The sequence below is a fragment of the Sinocyclocheilus anshuiensis genome, unplaced genomic scaffold (assembly GCF_001515605.1).
Source record: "Sinocyclocheilus anshuiensis isolate Anshui unplaced genomic scaffold, SAMN03320099.WGS_v1.1 scaffold1893, whole genome shotgun sequence".
NCBI lineage: Eukaryota > Metazoa > Chordata > Actinopteri > Cypriniformes > Cyprinidae > Sinocyclocheilus > Sinocyclocheilus anshuiensis.
The window spans coordinates 138,459-156,007 of record NW_015539822.1 but is presented as its reverse complement, the minus strand read 5'-3'; the positions used below and the strand labels follow the sequence as shown (position 1 = coordinate 156,007).

The following is a 17,549-nucleotide window of genomic DNA, read 5'->3' as shown; positions in this document are numbered from 1 at the left end:
TTTGGACTGTTTTTGAGCAATTATGAGTTATAAAATCCAAAGGGATTTCATAATTTAATATTTTCTCAATTTAAATCAAAAAGGGGTAAATGCAGTAAAAAAAAAAAACATGTAATAACATGCTATACTTCAGATTCCCTTAACCATAACAAAGCCCTTTATTACAAAAGGAACTAAAATAGTGATACAAAATCGACAGAGAAACCTTTACAAGAAGTTATCCAAAAACCACAAGGAAAATTATAGTTGGGTGGCATGAAATAACTAGCAAATAAACACTGAAGCGAGCACTACTATTTGAAGTAGCGTTGTCTGACTTTTTTTTTTTTGCTTCACCAAATGTTACAGATCAGATGTCACTTTTTCACAATTACATGTAAGAAGTATTTTTTGAGTTTTCTTTGTGGTTAGTCTGTTCTGTTGTTCCTCCCTCTAACATTTGTTTAAAAAAAAAAAAAACTCGTTAAATCATTAATTCTTGCTTGTTTTTAATCATATATGAATTCTGTGTTCATCTCTATCCATCATCCAGGTTGGAAACCTTTCATCAGTTTTATTTGCCTTTGTCCTCCGTCCAGACGCTTCTTATTCCTCTATTTCTTCTCATCATCTTTCTTGCCCTCGGGTGGTTTTGTTCTGTTCTGGGATGCCAGAGAGCCCATGGCACTACGGATGGCTTCGTTGTTGGGGTCGACACCTGGAAGGTTCTCCAGCACACTCTGCAAAAACTCTGGATCCTGCATCACATCATAATCCTCCTCATCCTCCTACAAAACACACAAACAGAGTATAAATTGTCACTGTTATGCCCTTGACCTGGACATAGTTGTATGTGATTATAAATGAACCACTTGACAAATTAAAGGCAGTACCTAATTATTATAGTATGGCCGGATCAGAGCGGACCTCATACAGCATTTCATTTAGACAGAAACAAAGACTAAAACATAACTTTCCTAAAACTGCCTTGCAACCACTGGTATTTCCTTCTGTACATGCAAATCTAATTACATGTAATGTTCCAGCGTTTCTGTTTCATGTGGTTTTGGCTGTTTCACAATAGCTTCTGAATAATGGGTATGAAGAATATGTAGCTGCTTTCGATTATTCCCACAACATTAAATTCTGATCTCCTCTCTAAAAGTAGAGAGCTGGGAAACACACCTTAGGAGCTTCACTGTCTGCTGCTGCACCAGTGTCCACATCCATGGCCTCTGAACCACCAAACTCTGTGCACAAAGACATTTGTTTGTGTAAAAGAAATAAGTCAAAAGGGAAGAAAAACTAATTAAGACGATGAAGAATAAGAATTTATGAAGAGTAGAGAGACAGACCTCCTCCTTGCATGGACATCTGTAGGGCGTACGCGATCTGTTCATCCTCCGTCATGCGGCTGAAATCAGGCAGAGCAGGAGCCGCCGATATCTTCAGCAGAGCATTTTCAGACTCTTAACAGAAGCACACAAGACCTCAGGTCATATTAAACACAGAATTCCCATGAAACACTGATAATAATAATGATAAGAAGAAGAAATGTTTCTTGAGCAAATCAGCATGCTAGAATGATTTCTGAAGCATCACGTGACACTGAAGACTGCAGTAATGATGCTGAAAATTCAGCTTTGCATCACAGGAATAAATTTGAAATTATTTGAAATTTTAATATTTCACAATATTACTGATTTTACTGTATTTCTGAACATAAGAGATTTCTTTCAATCCCAAAATTCTGAACTATAGTGTATATCACTCCACAAACTTCCAGCTGCTTTAAGGAGCCCCTAGTCTAGGTGTCCAGAAAACCCATCTAGTCTTCAATAATCATCTAAACTCTCACCATCTGCAGTGGGTGATGAGACTCCAGCCTCTGCAGCTGAAGCCACTGTTGCCCGGCGAGCCTCCTCCTCCTGCCTCTGTCTCTGCTCCTCCATCGACACACGCAGAGCCTGGAACAAAGACGCGTGGAAAAACAGACATTTATCATGTGGAAAATCTCTAGCCGAGAAGTTTGTCCTATAAAACCTGTGTGCTACTCACCAGAGCGAGCTCAGGGTCTGCGCTGGGATCCACTCCAAACTCAAAGTCACTGGCACCCAGGCCCATAATGGTGCCACCCTCACCAGCCATGATAGGAGAGGACAGAAGAGCATCTGCCAGGCTTGGGCCAGGAGGCACCGTTACCAGGTGAGAGCCTACGCCCTCTTTTCCATTTAGGGTGTTCACAAACACGGTCAGCTTATCCGTGTTGACTTCCTGCAACGCAAAAGGGCAAAAACTCAATGGTGCGGAGAGTAAAATTACATGGAAAAGTACATTCTGGAGGACTGTGTGATAAATACCTCTTCTCCAAAGTTAATGATGTCAACACTGACTTTTTCCTTCTTCAAACGTTTTGCCATCTTCACCAACTGAGTGAGACAGGTTGGAGGCACAAATGAGCAGGTGATAACATATTGTATTGGCCTTCTGTAAATATAGACTCAAGATACATCAAGACAAAAATAACTTGCATCTTTCTCCTGGTCCTCCACAGGGCTTCCCACAAAGGCAATGATCCTCATCTTATGGTTCTTTCCCTGTCTGTGTTTTAATGCCAGCTGTGAAACAGAAGGAGCGGAGAGAATGGGAAGCATAACTAAATATTACACAATAATATAAATTATATGACATTTTGAAAAAGAAAAAATAAATGGTACACTACCATTAAAATGTTTGGGGTAAGTATGATTTTAAAAAATAAAGAAATTTATACTTTAATTCAGCAAGGACACATTAAATTATTCAAAAGCGACAGATGGAATAAGTGGAATTAGAGAGAGTGTGTGTGTGTGTGTGTGTGTATATATATATATATATATATACACACACACATACTCTAATTCCAGTGTGTATATATACACACACACAGGCTCCTATGTTTATGTTCAGTTATTTCGCTTTAATAGCAATGAAAAGAACCTATTCATTGCCATTTGAATTTTCAGCAGCCTTCAGTGTCACATGACCATTCAGAAATCATTTTAATATGCTGATTTGCTGCTCAATAAACATTTCTTATTATTACAAGTGTTGAAAACAGTTGTGCAATTTTTTGTGTAAACTGTGATCAGTTTTAATGATTCTTCGATGAATGGGAATTTCAAAAGAACTGCTTGATCTGTAAGAGAAATCTTTGTAAAAATGTAAAAGTATTTACTTCCATTTTTGATTGATTTAATACATCCATGATGATATTTTTTAAAGGAAATATATATATATATATATATATATTATATATAAAACAGCAAGCAAGACAATAAATTAAACATTCAATTTTAAATTACAAATACTGAAATATGCACCCTTCTCTAAAAACATTTCTAACACACACACACACACATTTTAAATTTTACTATTTTCAATCTTTTGAAATAAAACCGTAAAATGTCATGTAAAAATCATGTAATACTTAAACTTAAAATTTCTAGTTCCTCACTAGTCCAAAAATGAAGTTGTCAAAATAACTCCAAATTTGCATAACCTTCCAAAGGGTTTAATTTAATACCATTTCACATTCAAATAGGTCATAGCAAAATATGTCCAGATGATATAAGGCTGAAAAGCTACAGTAGCAAAATTCAACACATAAGGCTCAGGCAGAGAGCAGAAAACTGGTCATGTAAATGATAAAGTGTGGACTTCATGGACAAAAATAAACATATGCATACAAAGCAAATATTAAGAAATAAATACATTCAAGATAATTAAATAAAATAAATAAGTACAAATTATGATCCAACGGACTCACATGTGCTACTCTGATGCCAGTACAGAAGCTGATGACTCCTCTGGGCTGAACAGCGTGAAGCTTTGACAGGATCCTGCCCGTGTCAGGGGTCAGCGTGGTCAGGACCTCACAGTTACTAAAACACACACACACACACACACACACACAGTGGATCTCCTGTATGTATCGTCTATAGATTTTGTTACAGTTGTACCAGTTAATAAAACAAATAGGCTAAATAAAATCTCCATCCTACTTGGCCAGAGTGATGAGCCCCACGTTGTTTTCGGGGTTACTGCGAGTTTTTGAATGACAGATGATGTTGACAGCGTCTTGCTGGGCCTGAAGTCTGGTAGGTAAGAAGTCTCCATTGCGCATATACTCACTGTTGTCCACACTAGAAATAATAAACTTGCACTGTGATGTCCACTCAACAATCCTGTCAAATATGAAACTGCAAATGATCGTACGAAGTCTAATTCTCCACGTAAGTGTTCTACTGAATATTTAAATATAAGATGTAATAACAGTCAGTTAATAAAAGGTTGAGAACGCCATCACGAGTAAAGCGTTTTAGTAACGTTACACAAACTGCAAGGATTTTAAATCCTGTCTTGACAGTTTCTTATACAAAAACCTAGATTATCACAAAGGAATTGGACCAAACCCATTTATGATTTAAACAGAAACTGATTTCATAAAATGACAACCTGATAATCGCAACTTTACGCTTTCTAACGTGTTCTCTCATAACATGTCAACACAAAGAAGCTGTTTTACAGGATCAATGTTCCATCATGACTAAGGAAAACTGCACAACTGTCCTTTTGCTCAACGCGACCTTTCTCTCACCCCCAATAAACATAATTTCCCACATAATTGAATCGTAATTCAAATAAATCACGTTTGTCAAACTATATCTGATGTTTGAAGAATATAAAGTATTTTTTCTTACCAAACCATGGTACTTTCAAGCACCATCTTGACAATTTTCTGTCGCTCTACGTGACGTAAGCACGTATGTGAACGATCATTGGTTAAAGTAGAACGGTAGGAATTATGGGAAACGTAGTTTATAATGTCTGATTCAAAACGAATTTTCTATTTGATTCTCAACTAACTTTTGTAAAACCTGTATTCATTTCTGATAAAGGTTTTTATTTCACTTATATTTGCAGTGTATGTCTGGTGTAAGTTTATTTTAATTCTGAATGAGGAAGAAAAAAAAAATCACAAATATAGGGGAAAACAGTGGTTTGGAAAATATTTTATTCTTTTTAAATCAGAAAGACAATGTGAAAAAACAACATCACCACATCACTGAAAGATGGTTGGAGAAACAGGCTGCAAACACCGCACAAAAAAAAAAAAAAAAGGCATTTCCGTGACTTGCTTATATACATATTATATACAAGTTTTATACAGGCCCGGTAAAAATATAGACCTCGAAGCACTTACGGTTGTCAGTCATTGTTTCTGACACCGCCAAACATTCACATGTAGAAAAGCTGAGGAACAGCTTTCACAGATTTATAACGAATAGGAATATTTATCATGGACATACCCTAAACACATAAAATACAAAAATGGATTATATTGTCAACATCTTCCCTCTGACCTGAAATAAAATACATACTACTTAGATAACAGAAATGGCATTCTGCCAGATTACATAATACATACAGTCATCTACGGTACATAGAGAGAATTCAAAATCCATACAGGTCCACAAAGTAAAAAAAGAAGAAGAGAGAAAGATATTTCTTAATAAATACAATAACTGAAATACATAGCAGAAACGTTCATATTGCAGTAGGTTGGTTGTCTGTTTAGTGTCTACTTTGCCAGCATTTAATCTGGTGTGCACTGTGCACGACTGATGTGTCTGTTGTGCAAATATCTGTTTCTCTGTATTAATACAAACACTGGACAAAGCATATGAAAAAGCGGTCTCTATTTGACTGCTCACATTGCATTCACAATTTAACTTTCATATTCATTACATTTGTATTATTTCCAGACCAAAAGATTCCCTTTTGGGATGTTAAAGTCAAGATGTTAAGATGTTTTAGTGTGGTTTAGAGGAGCGGAACATCATTCTTACCCATAATAATAGAAAAATTAATCAGTACTGAGTGTTGGTCAGAGAAAAGCAGTGATTGTTGTGTCTTGAGTCCATAAACACAAATTAATAAATAATAAACCCCCCACACAGAAGCAGAAATGAGAGTGAGGCCTAAATTATTTAGAGTAAATAAAAAAAAACTATATAAACTTTATACCGTGTGCTTAGAGACTCCTGAGCTTCCAGAAAACTACCCCACAAGCCAACTGTGAAACGAAGCCACTGAGAGCTGATCAAAGATCAGTTTGAGTTATACATTTTAGAACCTCCAATCTAAAAGGTCCAATAAAAAGAGGCATTACACAGAGCAGATAAAAGCACCACATTGGAAAGTGAAATGAATACGAACACTGTGTGCGAGGTTTTATAAAAGTAACATCTTTATAGACCTAAGAACTTTGAACAGAGAGGGGATAGAAATTGACTATAAAAGGTAAAAATGTTAATCAGGGCATTGTTAATCATACTGTACTGTAGCTCTCTGGAGTTAAATGTTAATATAGGTATTTTCCGACATTCACAAATGATTAAAGTTTAGAAATAGTGTCAAAAACCTGCAGTGTGACCCAAAAAAGAAAACATGCCAGGAAAATAGCAAATTGCACATATTTGATTTTAAAATCAGTGCCAAAACCGACGTTGATACAAATCCTTAAACCTCGATCTACTTTCAAATTACAAACTGTAAGTTTAGATCTAGTTTTTAGTGATATTAGCTTGTTGTGGGGTAGATTTTTTCTAGATTAAACTTTAGTTCTGTGCAGCATTAAGGTGCATTATCAAAATGTTCTGTAACATGATTTAATGTGTAACATCCGACAAAGACTTGGAAAAAGTCGCTGAAATGCTTCAAACCAAAAGAGCAAGACAAAACAAAATTAACTTCACAACACCCACTAACTCAAACCCTATAACTTCTGTCCACAGGTACACATTTTTACCAATTTGATTTTTAACAAACATTTAAAAACGACTTGAATATGCATAAATACTGCATCCACTGTGAAGCTGTATAGAAAAGTTCTTCAATACAGTCTTGTGAAAGACGGACAATCAATTTACTTCCTTTGCATATTCTATCTGCATTTTCTTCAGGTCTGCAAAAGCAAATCCTCTGCAAAAGATCACATCGGTCCCAAACCTGCATGATGCGGTTCACCGGCTGTTTTATTTGGGACAACACAATACTGTTCAAGACTACAGTCAGCCCTTCATCTAAATACTTCAAGACTGCGGTATCAGTCTCAGATCTGTGTGTAACAGAAGCATCCAACCCTGACATCAGCTCAGACTATTGTTTGAGTAACAGCCAAAGAGAAACTGTAAGTAATGCCTGTCAAATGATAGATCCATTAAAACCCATTTCCTCTGTTAAATGTTATGAGCCAAATGGAAGCGATAAAAGAAAGGCAGCTTCATTGAGAGCTTTTATTGAGCTGAAGGCTCTTCGGGTTTTCTTTCCAGCTCCTCTATAAACTAAAGTGTTCACATGTGCCCTAGTAAAGCCCATTAGTGTCCATTTCTTTCTTTTTTTTTTTCTTCACTTAGATTATTTAATCTCAGGGCGAGTCTAAAAGTACAACTGTATTAAAGAACATTTGCATGGTTATAAAGGATTTTACATCCTGTCAGTTGGAAATCAGCAATGAATGACCTTAAGATTTTGCATCCATCGACAGTACAAACAGTTAGAAGAATATAAATTCAGCTTACATTCCTTAAATTCAAATTGCTTTAGTCTTGTCTAAACACCACATCATGTATAATGATAGAAAATGCTTAGGTTTTTATGAAAGGGCCAGTAAAAAACGAAACAAAACATGCATTATGTATCAAAATCATCTGTGATGGGTAGATCTGAAATGATTTTTTATAAGCATTTCGATGTTGGCCCAAGTGTTTGGAGGCCATGTAATTTCTGTATCCAGCAGAAATGAGTGTTTTTATATCAACGCGTTGCTCTCAGTAGCTGCATTAAGGCAGATGATTGGAAGACATCATGGAACAGCAATCATTCAAGTCAGACTATTCGCAAGTTAGCTGCTGTGCCACAGGAGCACATTAGTAGCGTTTTAAAACGTACAGGAACACAGAATGAATATTTACAGAACTATATACACAAACATAGCACACAGATATTAGGGGACCCTTGGCATGGCAGCAATATGTGCATTGAAAAGAGAGAATATGGCATGCAAGCAATCTTGACAGTTGATTGGTCCAGTATGGAGGAGTATGGGCAGTGGAAGAAAAAATTAAATTCAAAAGACAGATGCATAGAGCTTCAAAAGCAAACCAAGCATCTGAATTAAATGAGAGAAAAATCTAAATCTACTTCAAAGAAGGCAATCGTAAAGCAACTAAACATGAAATACTAAGCCTGGATGTGGGATATTTTGAATATACAAAGCTATTTTATCTGTAACATTCAAATGCATTTACTTTTTACAAAGTGGGAATCATTTTTGGTCTTTTTTTTTTTGTTGCTCTTAGGACGCATGCTGTCTTAAACACAGAAAGAGCTGGAAAACTCACCAATGAGATGCTCTCATCAGATTTACTCAAAAAAAAAAAGTCATAACAAAATTAACCTTCATATATGTATATACAGAAGCCACTGAGAAATATAAGTTGTCTGCTTATCTCTGACACACACTCCGTCACAGCATAATGCCTTTTGAGATAAGTGTACCGGAGCGCTAGCAGCCATTAGTCCGAGTCACACCAGTTCAGAGAGAATCAAAAGGTTTAAAGGCCTATATAAATAAAGATCTATGCTAATAAAGATTTATGCAACATAGCCTCCAACAATACTATAAAGTGGTGCCAACTGTGTAACGTGTTAGGAAGAGAAAACTAAAGAGTTTGTGCATCCTGCTTGCTCTGTTTTAAATGTTTAAGAGCGAACAAAGGCAGTAAAGAGTGTGACTGAGATACTAACATTCCTTTTCGAATAATTTTGTTGTTAAAATTGGTTTTAGCAGCATTTCCTGTGCAAGAGAAAGAGCCACTAAAACTCCTCGCTCAGTGGCTTTCCTTCATTCTTTCTGTCTCTCACTCACTTTTAAAACATATTTCATTGTGCTGAGGACCTGAAGTTCTTTCCAAAGCTCCCATTGAGAGGAAACCCCCATCATACCAGCGCTCAGAAGCACCCCTCATCTCTTTTGAGGTTCTGTGTCCATCTCTTGTTCAAATGCTCTGCTCTTGTGTCATCAGTCGTCGCTATGCTCTTACTGTGAGAAAAGAAAGCATTTGGGCTTTAATAAAACAAAATTTTGGGATCAGAATGAAAATATTTTAGGTACATATGTAAATTTGTTCATTTAAAACTTACAAAACAAATGTCAGTTTCTGGGATGATGTCTTTGAGAGAAACAGCATCTTCGTTACTTAACTGCTCATCTAAGCATTCGGCTCCAGTGCTGAAGAAGACAGAACATATTAACATTTTGTCATTATATACACACCCTAAAAAAGTTCTGGGGTCGGTAAGATTTTCATGTTTTTGAAAGAAGTCTCTGATTTATTTGATCAAAAACACAGTAAAAACATTCATATTACTGCAATAAAAATGTTTTTCATTTTAATATATTGTAAAATGCAATTTATTCCTGTGATGGCAAAGCTGAATTTTCAGCATTACTCCAGTCTTCAGGGTCACATGATCCTTCTGAAATCATTCTAATATGATTTGCAAATACTTGGGAACTTCTGGAATAACGCAAGTACACAACTGCATGAAATATATCACACTGTGCAAGTGGTTTTGTATATTTTATTACAAATATCTTACATATTGTGCATTTAATAAATAGAAAGTTTATAGAAATGAAAGTTCTGATCGATTTAATGCATCCTTGCGGAATAAAAGTATTAATTTCTTTAAAAAGAATGTCCCTTTAACAGTTTAATCATGAGAGGTGGTGAGATGAGAAGTGTGTTTTCAGTTTTACCTGTGAGGGGCGCTGTTGTCAGGCTCAACGACTGCAGATTTGTGCACCTCCACCCCTACTGACCTGTTAATGAGGCCGTGCCATAGACAGAACAAGAGAAGAAAGACTGCAATAAACTACACAGAAACAGAGAAACAGTGACAGATTAAGATGATGTGTGGAGGTACCTTTGAGGAGGTGAAGATGATGTGATTCCTGTGTTGCCAGGTAAGGAGTTGGGCAGATTTGTTGCGGCAAACTCACTGGAGCTTCCAGCCAAAGGATCAGTTTGTGGAAGCAGGTCTGGTCTGCCCGACTGCATGCCTGAGAACAACAATCACACAGGGTGTTATGATTTGATTTATGCTCCAAAGGAAGTACACGATAAAAGCCGATTCACAGTACATCTGAATCACAGACGAAAGTCATATACAAGAATATTTAAAAAAAATGGATCTCTCTCAACTCATCAAATAAATTCACAATGTTTTACAGTGATGTCTGTTGTTTAAAATTTTATATAAGGTTAGGATGATTTATTGCAGTATCCCAGCTGTTGTTTAAAGGTGCAGCGTGTACATTTTAGCAGCATCTAGGGGTGAGGTTGCGAATTGCAACCAACGGCTCAGTCCCCCGCTCACCCCTTCCCTTTAGAGAAGCTAAGGTGCAGTGTTGCCAAGTCCGTGGTTTTCCCGCGGAATTGGGCTACTTTAACACTGTTGCCGCGGGTTGTTTTTCACGTCCGCGGGTTTAAGCGACCCCAATAACATGATATTTAGCTCCTAAAATGCGAATTTTACCAGGGGAACCCCACCGGAATGTGGTTTTTACCGGGGGATCCCCCTTGAAACATGATTGGGCTAGTTTGGGCTAGTTCAATCGTAGCAATTGGGCGGGTTTTGTTGTGAAAACCTGGCAACCCTGCTACGGCGGCTGATACAGGACTAAGATGTCGTCGGTAAAGACAGCAGAGAGCAATGAGATTTCTTTACAAAAGTAAATTAAGGAATTATATTTACTTAATTATTCAATAAATCGATATTATTGCAAATAGTAATGTACTTGTTCATCATTGTGTCAGTGTTTTATTCGCAAGAACAACAAAGTGACGAAACGCGCTCTGTAGAGCAGCTTGTCCGCTTAGGGCTACTGTAGAAACATGGTGGCGACTTCCATGTAAGGGGACCCGCGGTGTATGTAGATATAAATTGCTCAATCTAAGGTAATAAAAACATAACGGTTCATTAAGTAAGGTCTTTATACACCTCTGAAAACATAGTTATGTATATTATATTGCATTTCTGTCAATAGATCGATGTAAATATTACACATTACACCTTTAAAGAATGAAGAAAATTCAAAACCAGGGATGATGTAAATAGTCTGGGTTGCATTACTCACCACTCTCTCCTTCTGCATCGGTCTGGTTAAGGTGAGTATGGTACACCAGTCTGGCGTCAGCGACTGTCTGTCCACCGGAAGCAGAAGCAGAGCTTCCCATCGGAAGCCGTCTCACAACACTCGAACAGCCACTTCGACTCTTCTTTGAGGGAGATGATTTTACTGGGAACGAAGAGAGGGTTTGGATGATGACACCACAAAAATATTAAAAGCTCAATGTCTAAAAACTAGGGCTGTCAATTTAACTCGTTAACTTAATTAAAATATTTTAACACAGTTAACGCACTAGCCCCCAAGAGAGCCATTTACTTCATTCCTGAATGAATCAGCCATTTGAACGAATCGAATGAAGACATTTACCGCCACCTGCTGGCAGATTTAGTTTCTTATTTAGAGTATCATTTCATTAAAGGCAAGGTTTGTCTGGGTTTGTGATGTCACAAACCCGGGAAGTAACTCATTGTAGTCCCTACGAGCCGTTTTGTAGGCATTAAACTGCCAGAATTTCAAAAGGCGAAATCTTCGTTTGCATTGAACTTTCAGCTTCGTAACTTTGCAGATATTGTTTATGTTCAAACAGCAACATTACACACTAACTAACGTTAAAAAAGTGAAATCGCAATCAACCACCCTTTAAAAAATACATAATAAAAATAAAAACATTAAAGGGACAGTTCACCCAAGAAATGTAAATTCTGTCATCATTTACTCACCCTCATGTCGTTTCAAACCTTTTTTTTTGTGGAACATAAAAGAAGGTATTTTGAAGACTGTTGGTAACAAAGCTGTTTTGGTTACCAATGGCTTTCATTGTATGAACAAAAAATACTGAGATGTTTTCTCTGTAATGATCTTCTTTTATGTTCTATAGTTTATGTTAGGCCGTTGTAACTTAAATGTTTATGTGTAATAAATTTTGTGTTGAATCAAAATATTTCTTTCTAAAGCTACAATTTGTAATGGCTACTTGATACTTTCTCATTTAACACAAAAATAGCTTTAAATAATCTTTTGTGGGTATTTTCACAGTCAAATGTATTTTGTGATCAATTCGATTAATTAATCGACACATCATGTAATTAATTAGATAAAAAAATTTAATCGACTAACAGCCCTACGTAAGGGTTGGTTAAATAAAAAATGAAAAGTGTCATTTACTCACCCTCATGTTGTTTCAAACCCATAAGACTTTTGATCGTCTTCAAAACACAAGTAAACGTTTTTTTTATGTAACCTGAGAGATTTCTGTCCCTCCCACCAAAACTTTTAAGGTTCAAAATGTTCATAAAGACATCATAAATGTAAGTCCTATAAAGTGACACAATCGCTTTATTTCACGTACAATTAATTTTGGGTTGTTGATGTGCTCTTTGAACGTGCATTGATCAACGTTTATGTCTGAATAAAAAATCCATTAATTATATAAAACAATTGTGGATATGGATCACTGAAGCTTGAAATTGTGGATATGGATCACTTTTGAAGCTTGAAAGTTTTGGTGGAATTTCTGACTCTCTTTCGATCTCTCAGGTTTCAAAAATATCTTCATTTGTGTTTGGAAGATGAACGAATGTCTTTGGATCAACATGAGAGTGTGTAATTGATGACTGAATTTTCATTTTTGGGTGAACTATCCCTCGCTGGAAAAGCTGAAGTTTTATGAACTTACGCGCTTTCTTAAAAACTGTGTTGCACATGAAACGCTGGAATCGCTCAGCGTAGAATCCAGGCCGATGGACAGAGACTGTGTCCTACAACGTAAATGAGAGAAATGCTATTTATCTCATATGGTAGCAAATAAGTGCAAAATAACTAATGTTTGCTTTTTACCCCATCGTGAACCAAGGCCTTCCAGGAATGCTCGATTTTTTTAATAAATCTGAAGGAAGAACAAAAGGAGAGATATTAATGATGGTCACAAACCTGTAAACATGCACACTCAACTGTTGACTGCAAGTAGTCACCTGTATGACTGTAATATGTCGATGATCCCAATATAAATCAGTATTCGCTCTCCTTTACTGTTGCGTGCAGGGATTCCTCCCCATCTACAGACAGAACATGAAATTGGATGTGTTAAATATGACTACCATATACTGCAGCCAAATGAAGAAAACATACAAGGGATTAAACAGTTAGAAAGTTAAAGCAGACAGAATAGGTATACAGAAGAACTGCATGGTTCCATCGAAAATCAAATAAAAACTTATGTGGGTGAACAAGTAAGATGTTGACTAACTGGTCTTCTGTTTCCAGGGCTCCTTTTCCTTTGGCCTCTCCCTGTATGGACTCCATCGCGGTGCTGTAGAGAGCTTTCTGAGCCTGTGGCCTCCGGTGGTCTGGTGTCACGGCCCCCTCGGACACCCCGCCCTCTACTACCCCTGCTCGCTCACGACATGCCTGATCTACATTATGGATCCCCGCCAACATACTGTAGTCCATAATCTTAAAGCTCTGCAGCAGCTGTCAAGTACAGAGATGGATCAGCAAAAAATACCTTGCATTTGACAAAATTCAATATGTATATATGTATTTTTGTACAAATTTGCCCCAAAATTGTTTAAATGGTTATTAATTAATTAAGGACACAGGATGCATCTGTTTAAACTACTGCAGCCGAATAGATTCAAAATGTTGAATTAAAAAAATAACATAATAGTACAAAATCTAGTTTAAAAGGATTATTTTCATTTATATGCCCCAATTACACTATACACAGTAATAAAATGCAACATTTAACTTTTATATGTTACTAATAAAACTATTTAATACATTAGAAAAGGATGAAGAACAAATGGAGATCACTAAATTGGTCTTTCGCATACTTAACGGTCAAACAAAAAGTGCAATAAAATCACTGCAACTTATGCTTTAAGCCATCATCAAAATCACACTACCGTTCAAAGGTTTACAGTAAGAAAGATTGTTTTCTTTTAAAGAAATCATTACTTTTATTCAGCAAGGACACATTAAATTGATCAAAAGTGACAGTAAAGGCATTTACAATGTTTCAAAGACTTGATTTCAAATAAATGCTGTTCTTTCTTTTCATCAAAGGATCTTTAGTTTCCACAAAAATATTAAGCAGTACAACCGTTTTAAACTGTGACAGTAATAAGAAATGTCTCTTGAGCAAATCAGCATATTAGAATGATTTCTGAAGAATCATGTGACACTGAAGACTGGAGTAATGATGCTGAAAATGTAGCCATCATAGGAATAATTTGCATTTTAAAATATATTAAATTAAATAACAGTTACTGTTTTTAATTCATATTCACAGCCTTTATAGACCAAAAAAATTTGAATGGTATATTGTGAATATTCACTATACATTGCACTAATCAACATCATACTAATCGTGGATTCTGCATTTCAAACTAGCATGCAATAACACTCAAACACAAGCATGCATGCTCACCAGGCAGTCCCGCTGGATGGTTTTGGAGAGGGCGTTGTAGTTGTCTGGTTCTAGCTGGATGCCCTCGGGCATATCCTGGATGAAATCCAGATCTTTGTAAGTGGGGACCCTCTTCTCTCTCTCTTTAGGGGAGGCACGCCGCTTGCAAGTGGAGCCCTTCAAGTCGTATTTGAGGTGCATAGGCACACTGCGGGGCAACAGGTTATTCATTACAACGATACGGATGTTCTTTCCACCCGCCTGCACGCAATACAAGCCGTAAAACTTCGGGAGCAGTGTTCTCTTGTTCTGATTCAGATTCTGAGGAGAGAAGGAGAAGAGAATAGAAAGACAAATTCTGTAATACCAATTTGGGCCTCAATGGTTGCTATAATTTGATTTAAAATGTATTATGTTTCTGATTGGGATTAAAAAGAACTCATTCTAGACAGAAGTATCTAAAGTACATGCACACGAGTGAGTAAAACTCACCATGAAGTACCCGGGCAGTAGCTTCTGCAGGAACTCTGCCTCTTTGTGCTGCACTGTTTTAATAATAAACTCATCATCGCTTGTCACATAAAATATCGATCCACTCGCTCCAGGGTTGGACAATTCGATCAAAGGATCATTACAGAGAGAGTACTGCAGACAGAAAGAAACCACAAAAACACATCAGGGGTGTCCCAGTCCCTTAGGAGAATGAAGAAATAATATCACATGTTAAATGGATAAATACTTTTTTGCACTTTTCTCTAGTCTTGCGCGTCACATGATCCTTCAGAAATCATACCAATATGCTGATTTGATGCTCAAGAAACATTTCTTATGATCACAGTTGAAAATGGTTGTGCTGCTAACTTTTGTGTTGAGCAGCATTTTTTTTACTGCCACTTTTGATCAATTTAATGTGTTCTTGCTGAATAAAAGTATTAATTTCTTTTAAAAAAATATCTTACTGACTTTTAAACGTATGTATATATATAGAGAGAGTGCACAAAAATGATTAATCCATTTAACCTTCATAATTTTCTGAGTTCAACAATATCAGCAATACATATTGAAATATTATTAAATGTATATTTCATCATACCATAACCTTTATATAAAGATTTATTCGATTTTTATATAAACTTTTTAATGGGTCCGTAAACTTATTGTATGAGTTAATTCTCAAACCACCAGTTTATAAACTGTCTTTATAAAACGGATAGTTCCGGTCCTTGATTCTGATTGATTGAGTCGCGTTCGAAGCCGTTGTAAATTACTCTACAAACATACACCTTTGTTTACTTTGTGTGTTGCTTGGCAACCACTTTGTTGCAACCACAACTGTTTCTGAGGGTACCTAACAACGCCCCTTAGCTGTTATAAATTCACTGTAAACCATGGCTTCTTGGGGCTTATTGCTTTATTATAAAACGGATAGTTCCAGTCCTTGATTCTGACTGATTGAGCCGCATTCGAAGCTGTTGTAAATTACTCTACAAACATACACCTCTTTGTTTCTGAGTCTGTGTGTTGCTCGGCAAGCACTTTGTTGCAACCACAACCGTTTCTGAGGAACTACTTTTTTTGGCGCATATTAGAATAATGTTTTTATTAATATCATTACATTTTATTTGCTTCGTTTTATTTTGTGAAACCTTGCTACGTATGTGGAATAACCGTTTTATAAAAGCAACAAGCCCAGTGAAGTCATGGTTTACAGTGAATTTATAACAGCTAAAGGGGTTTTAGGCACTCCGCTCCACATTGTGCCTATCAACGCCCCTTAGCTGCTATAAATTCACTGTAAACCAAGGCTTCTTGGAGCTTATTGCTTTATTATATGAGACCTCAAGATGCGAGTGTGTTTGTGGTTCAGCTAACCAGATAATCGTCAGGTCGAATGCCAAAGAGTTCTCTGAAATATCGGAAGGCGATGGGGGCGTAGGTCTTAAACCTGAAGTCACCGTGGTGATGCGCTGGGGTCAGATTACTTCCTTCACTGCAGGAGGAAAAAACAGGGACAGGGTTATGAGTTTCTGTTTTATTAAAAATGTTATTTATTTATATAAACCCTGGCTGGCTGCCCATTATTCAATTTGAAGGTTTGAATGGCCAAAGACTCTGATATGGTTGGCATCTCACTCTTTATATCACTCGTTTATAGACACAAAAACTTAACAACAGTCAGCACACCAATTTAAATCTATTTAAATGTCCATAAATATTCAAATATATTTACAGAACATGGTTGAGTATTTCTGGGAAATATATACGCAAGTGAGATATGTTTTCGTACACACCTGGGGAAGAAGATGCTCTCTACTACATAGAAGTCCTGCATGAGAACGTCTCTCTCTGCTTTCTGACTGAGGCTGCCCACAGTGTGTGTGATACCCAGCTGGATGGCACCTTTGAGGGCGGATGAGGTCGTCTACAGGCAAATAAAGAGTACACGTGAGAGAATGCGTGAGAAATAAGTGCAAACAGAGAGGACAGACGGGAAACACTAGATACGCATCACAATGATTGTTTTAAATAACCTACAAATGAGCTGTTATGTAGGTGCTGTGGGAAGATAATGCATTTATAATAAAACCATAATTTCCAGTAAAACAAATGCTGGAATGTGTCATTATTAGTGAGTGGGAAATATAGTTAAAAAAAAGTTCTTAATATTTTCCACTCTTGACAATATTCAATGTGTGTTTATTCTAAATATTTAATCCAACAACTAAAATCCTATAAAAAATATAAAAGCATTTCAGTTTTACTGACTAAATCAACAAAAGCAAAATATATATTTTGTGTTTAATTTATGCACAAAAATGTAAATGCATAGCAAAATACAACATTTAAAAAAAATCACTCTTAAAAAAGTGACACACACATATACATATATATATATATATATATATATATATATACACAGTA

General features: G+C 36.4%; 2 protein-coding genes across 2 annotated transcripts in view; both read right to left on the bottom strand.

Moving 5' to 3' along the window:
• Positions 1-317: 317 nt before the first annotated feature.
• On the bottom strand, positions 318-4,796 carry LOC107684169 (26S proteasome non-ATPase regulatory subunit 4-like). Its single transcript, XM_016480382.1, has 10 exons — positions 4,722-4,796; positions 4,023-4,163; positions 3,788-3,902; positions 2,511-2,597; positions 2,340-2,408; positions 2,038-2,253; positions 1,838-1,946; positions 1,335-1,448; positions 1,165-1,229; positions 318-767 (listed from the first exon to the last, which is right to left on the bottom strand). Exons 1-10 carry the CDS (start codon positions 4,745-4,747, stop codon positions 594-596), a joined length of 1,116 nt encoding a protein of 371 aa, XP_016335868.1. The 5' UTR covers positions 4,748-4,796; the 3' UTR covers positions 318-593.
• Positions 4,797-5,018: 222 nt separating this feature from the next.
• pip5k1ab (phosphatidylinositol-4-phosphate 5-kinase, type I, alpha, b) overlaps positions 5,019-17,549 on the bottom strand; it is a 25,004-nt gene continuing 12,473 nt past the window's right edge. Inside the window, exons 4-16 of the mRNA XM_016480379.1 lie at positions 16,919-17,049; positions 16,500-16,617; positions 15,120-15,272; positions 14,649-14,948; positions 13,467-13,690; positions 13,192-13,275; positions 13,058-13,106; positions 12,897-12,978; positions 11,228-11,389; positions 10,015-10,150; positions 9,848-9,910; positions 9,229-9,316; positions 5,019-9,127 (exon numbers count right to left, since the gene is read on the bottom strand). Of these exons, the coding sequence (XP_016335865.1) occupies positions 9,125-9,127; positions 9,229-9,316; positions 9,848-9,910; positions 10,015-10,150; positions 11,228-11,389; positions 12,897-12,978; positions 13,058-13,106; positions 13,192-13,275; positions 13,467-13,690; positions 14,649-14,948; positions 15,120-15,272; positions 16,500-16,617; positions 16,919-17,049 (1,593 nt within the window). The 3' untranslated portion in view covers positions 5,019-9,124. The remainder of the gene's footprint in view (positions 9,128-9,228; positions 9,317-9,847; positions 9,911-10,014; positions 10,151-11,227; positions 11,390-12,896; positions 12,979-13,057; positions 13,107-13,191; positions 13,276-13,466; positions 13,691-14,648; positions 14,949-15,119; positions 15,273-16,499; positions 16,618-16,918; positions 17,050-17,549) is intronic.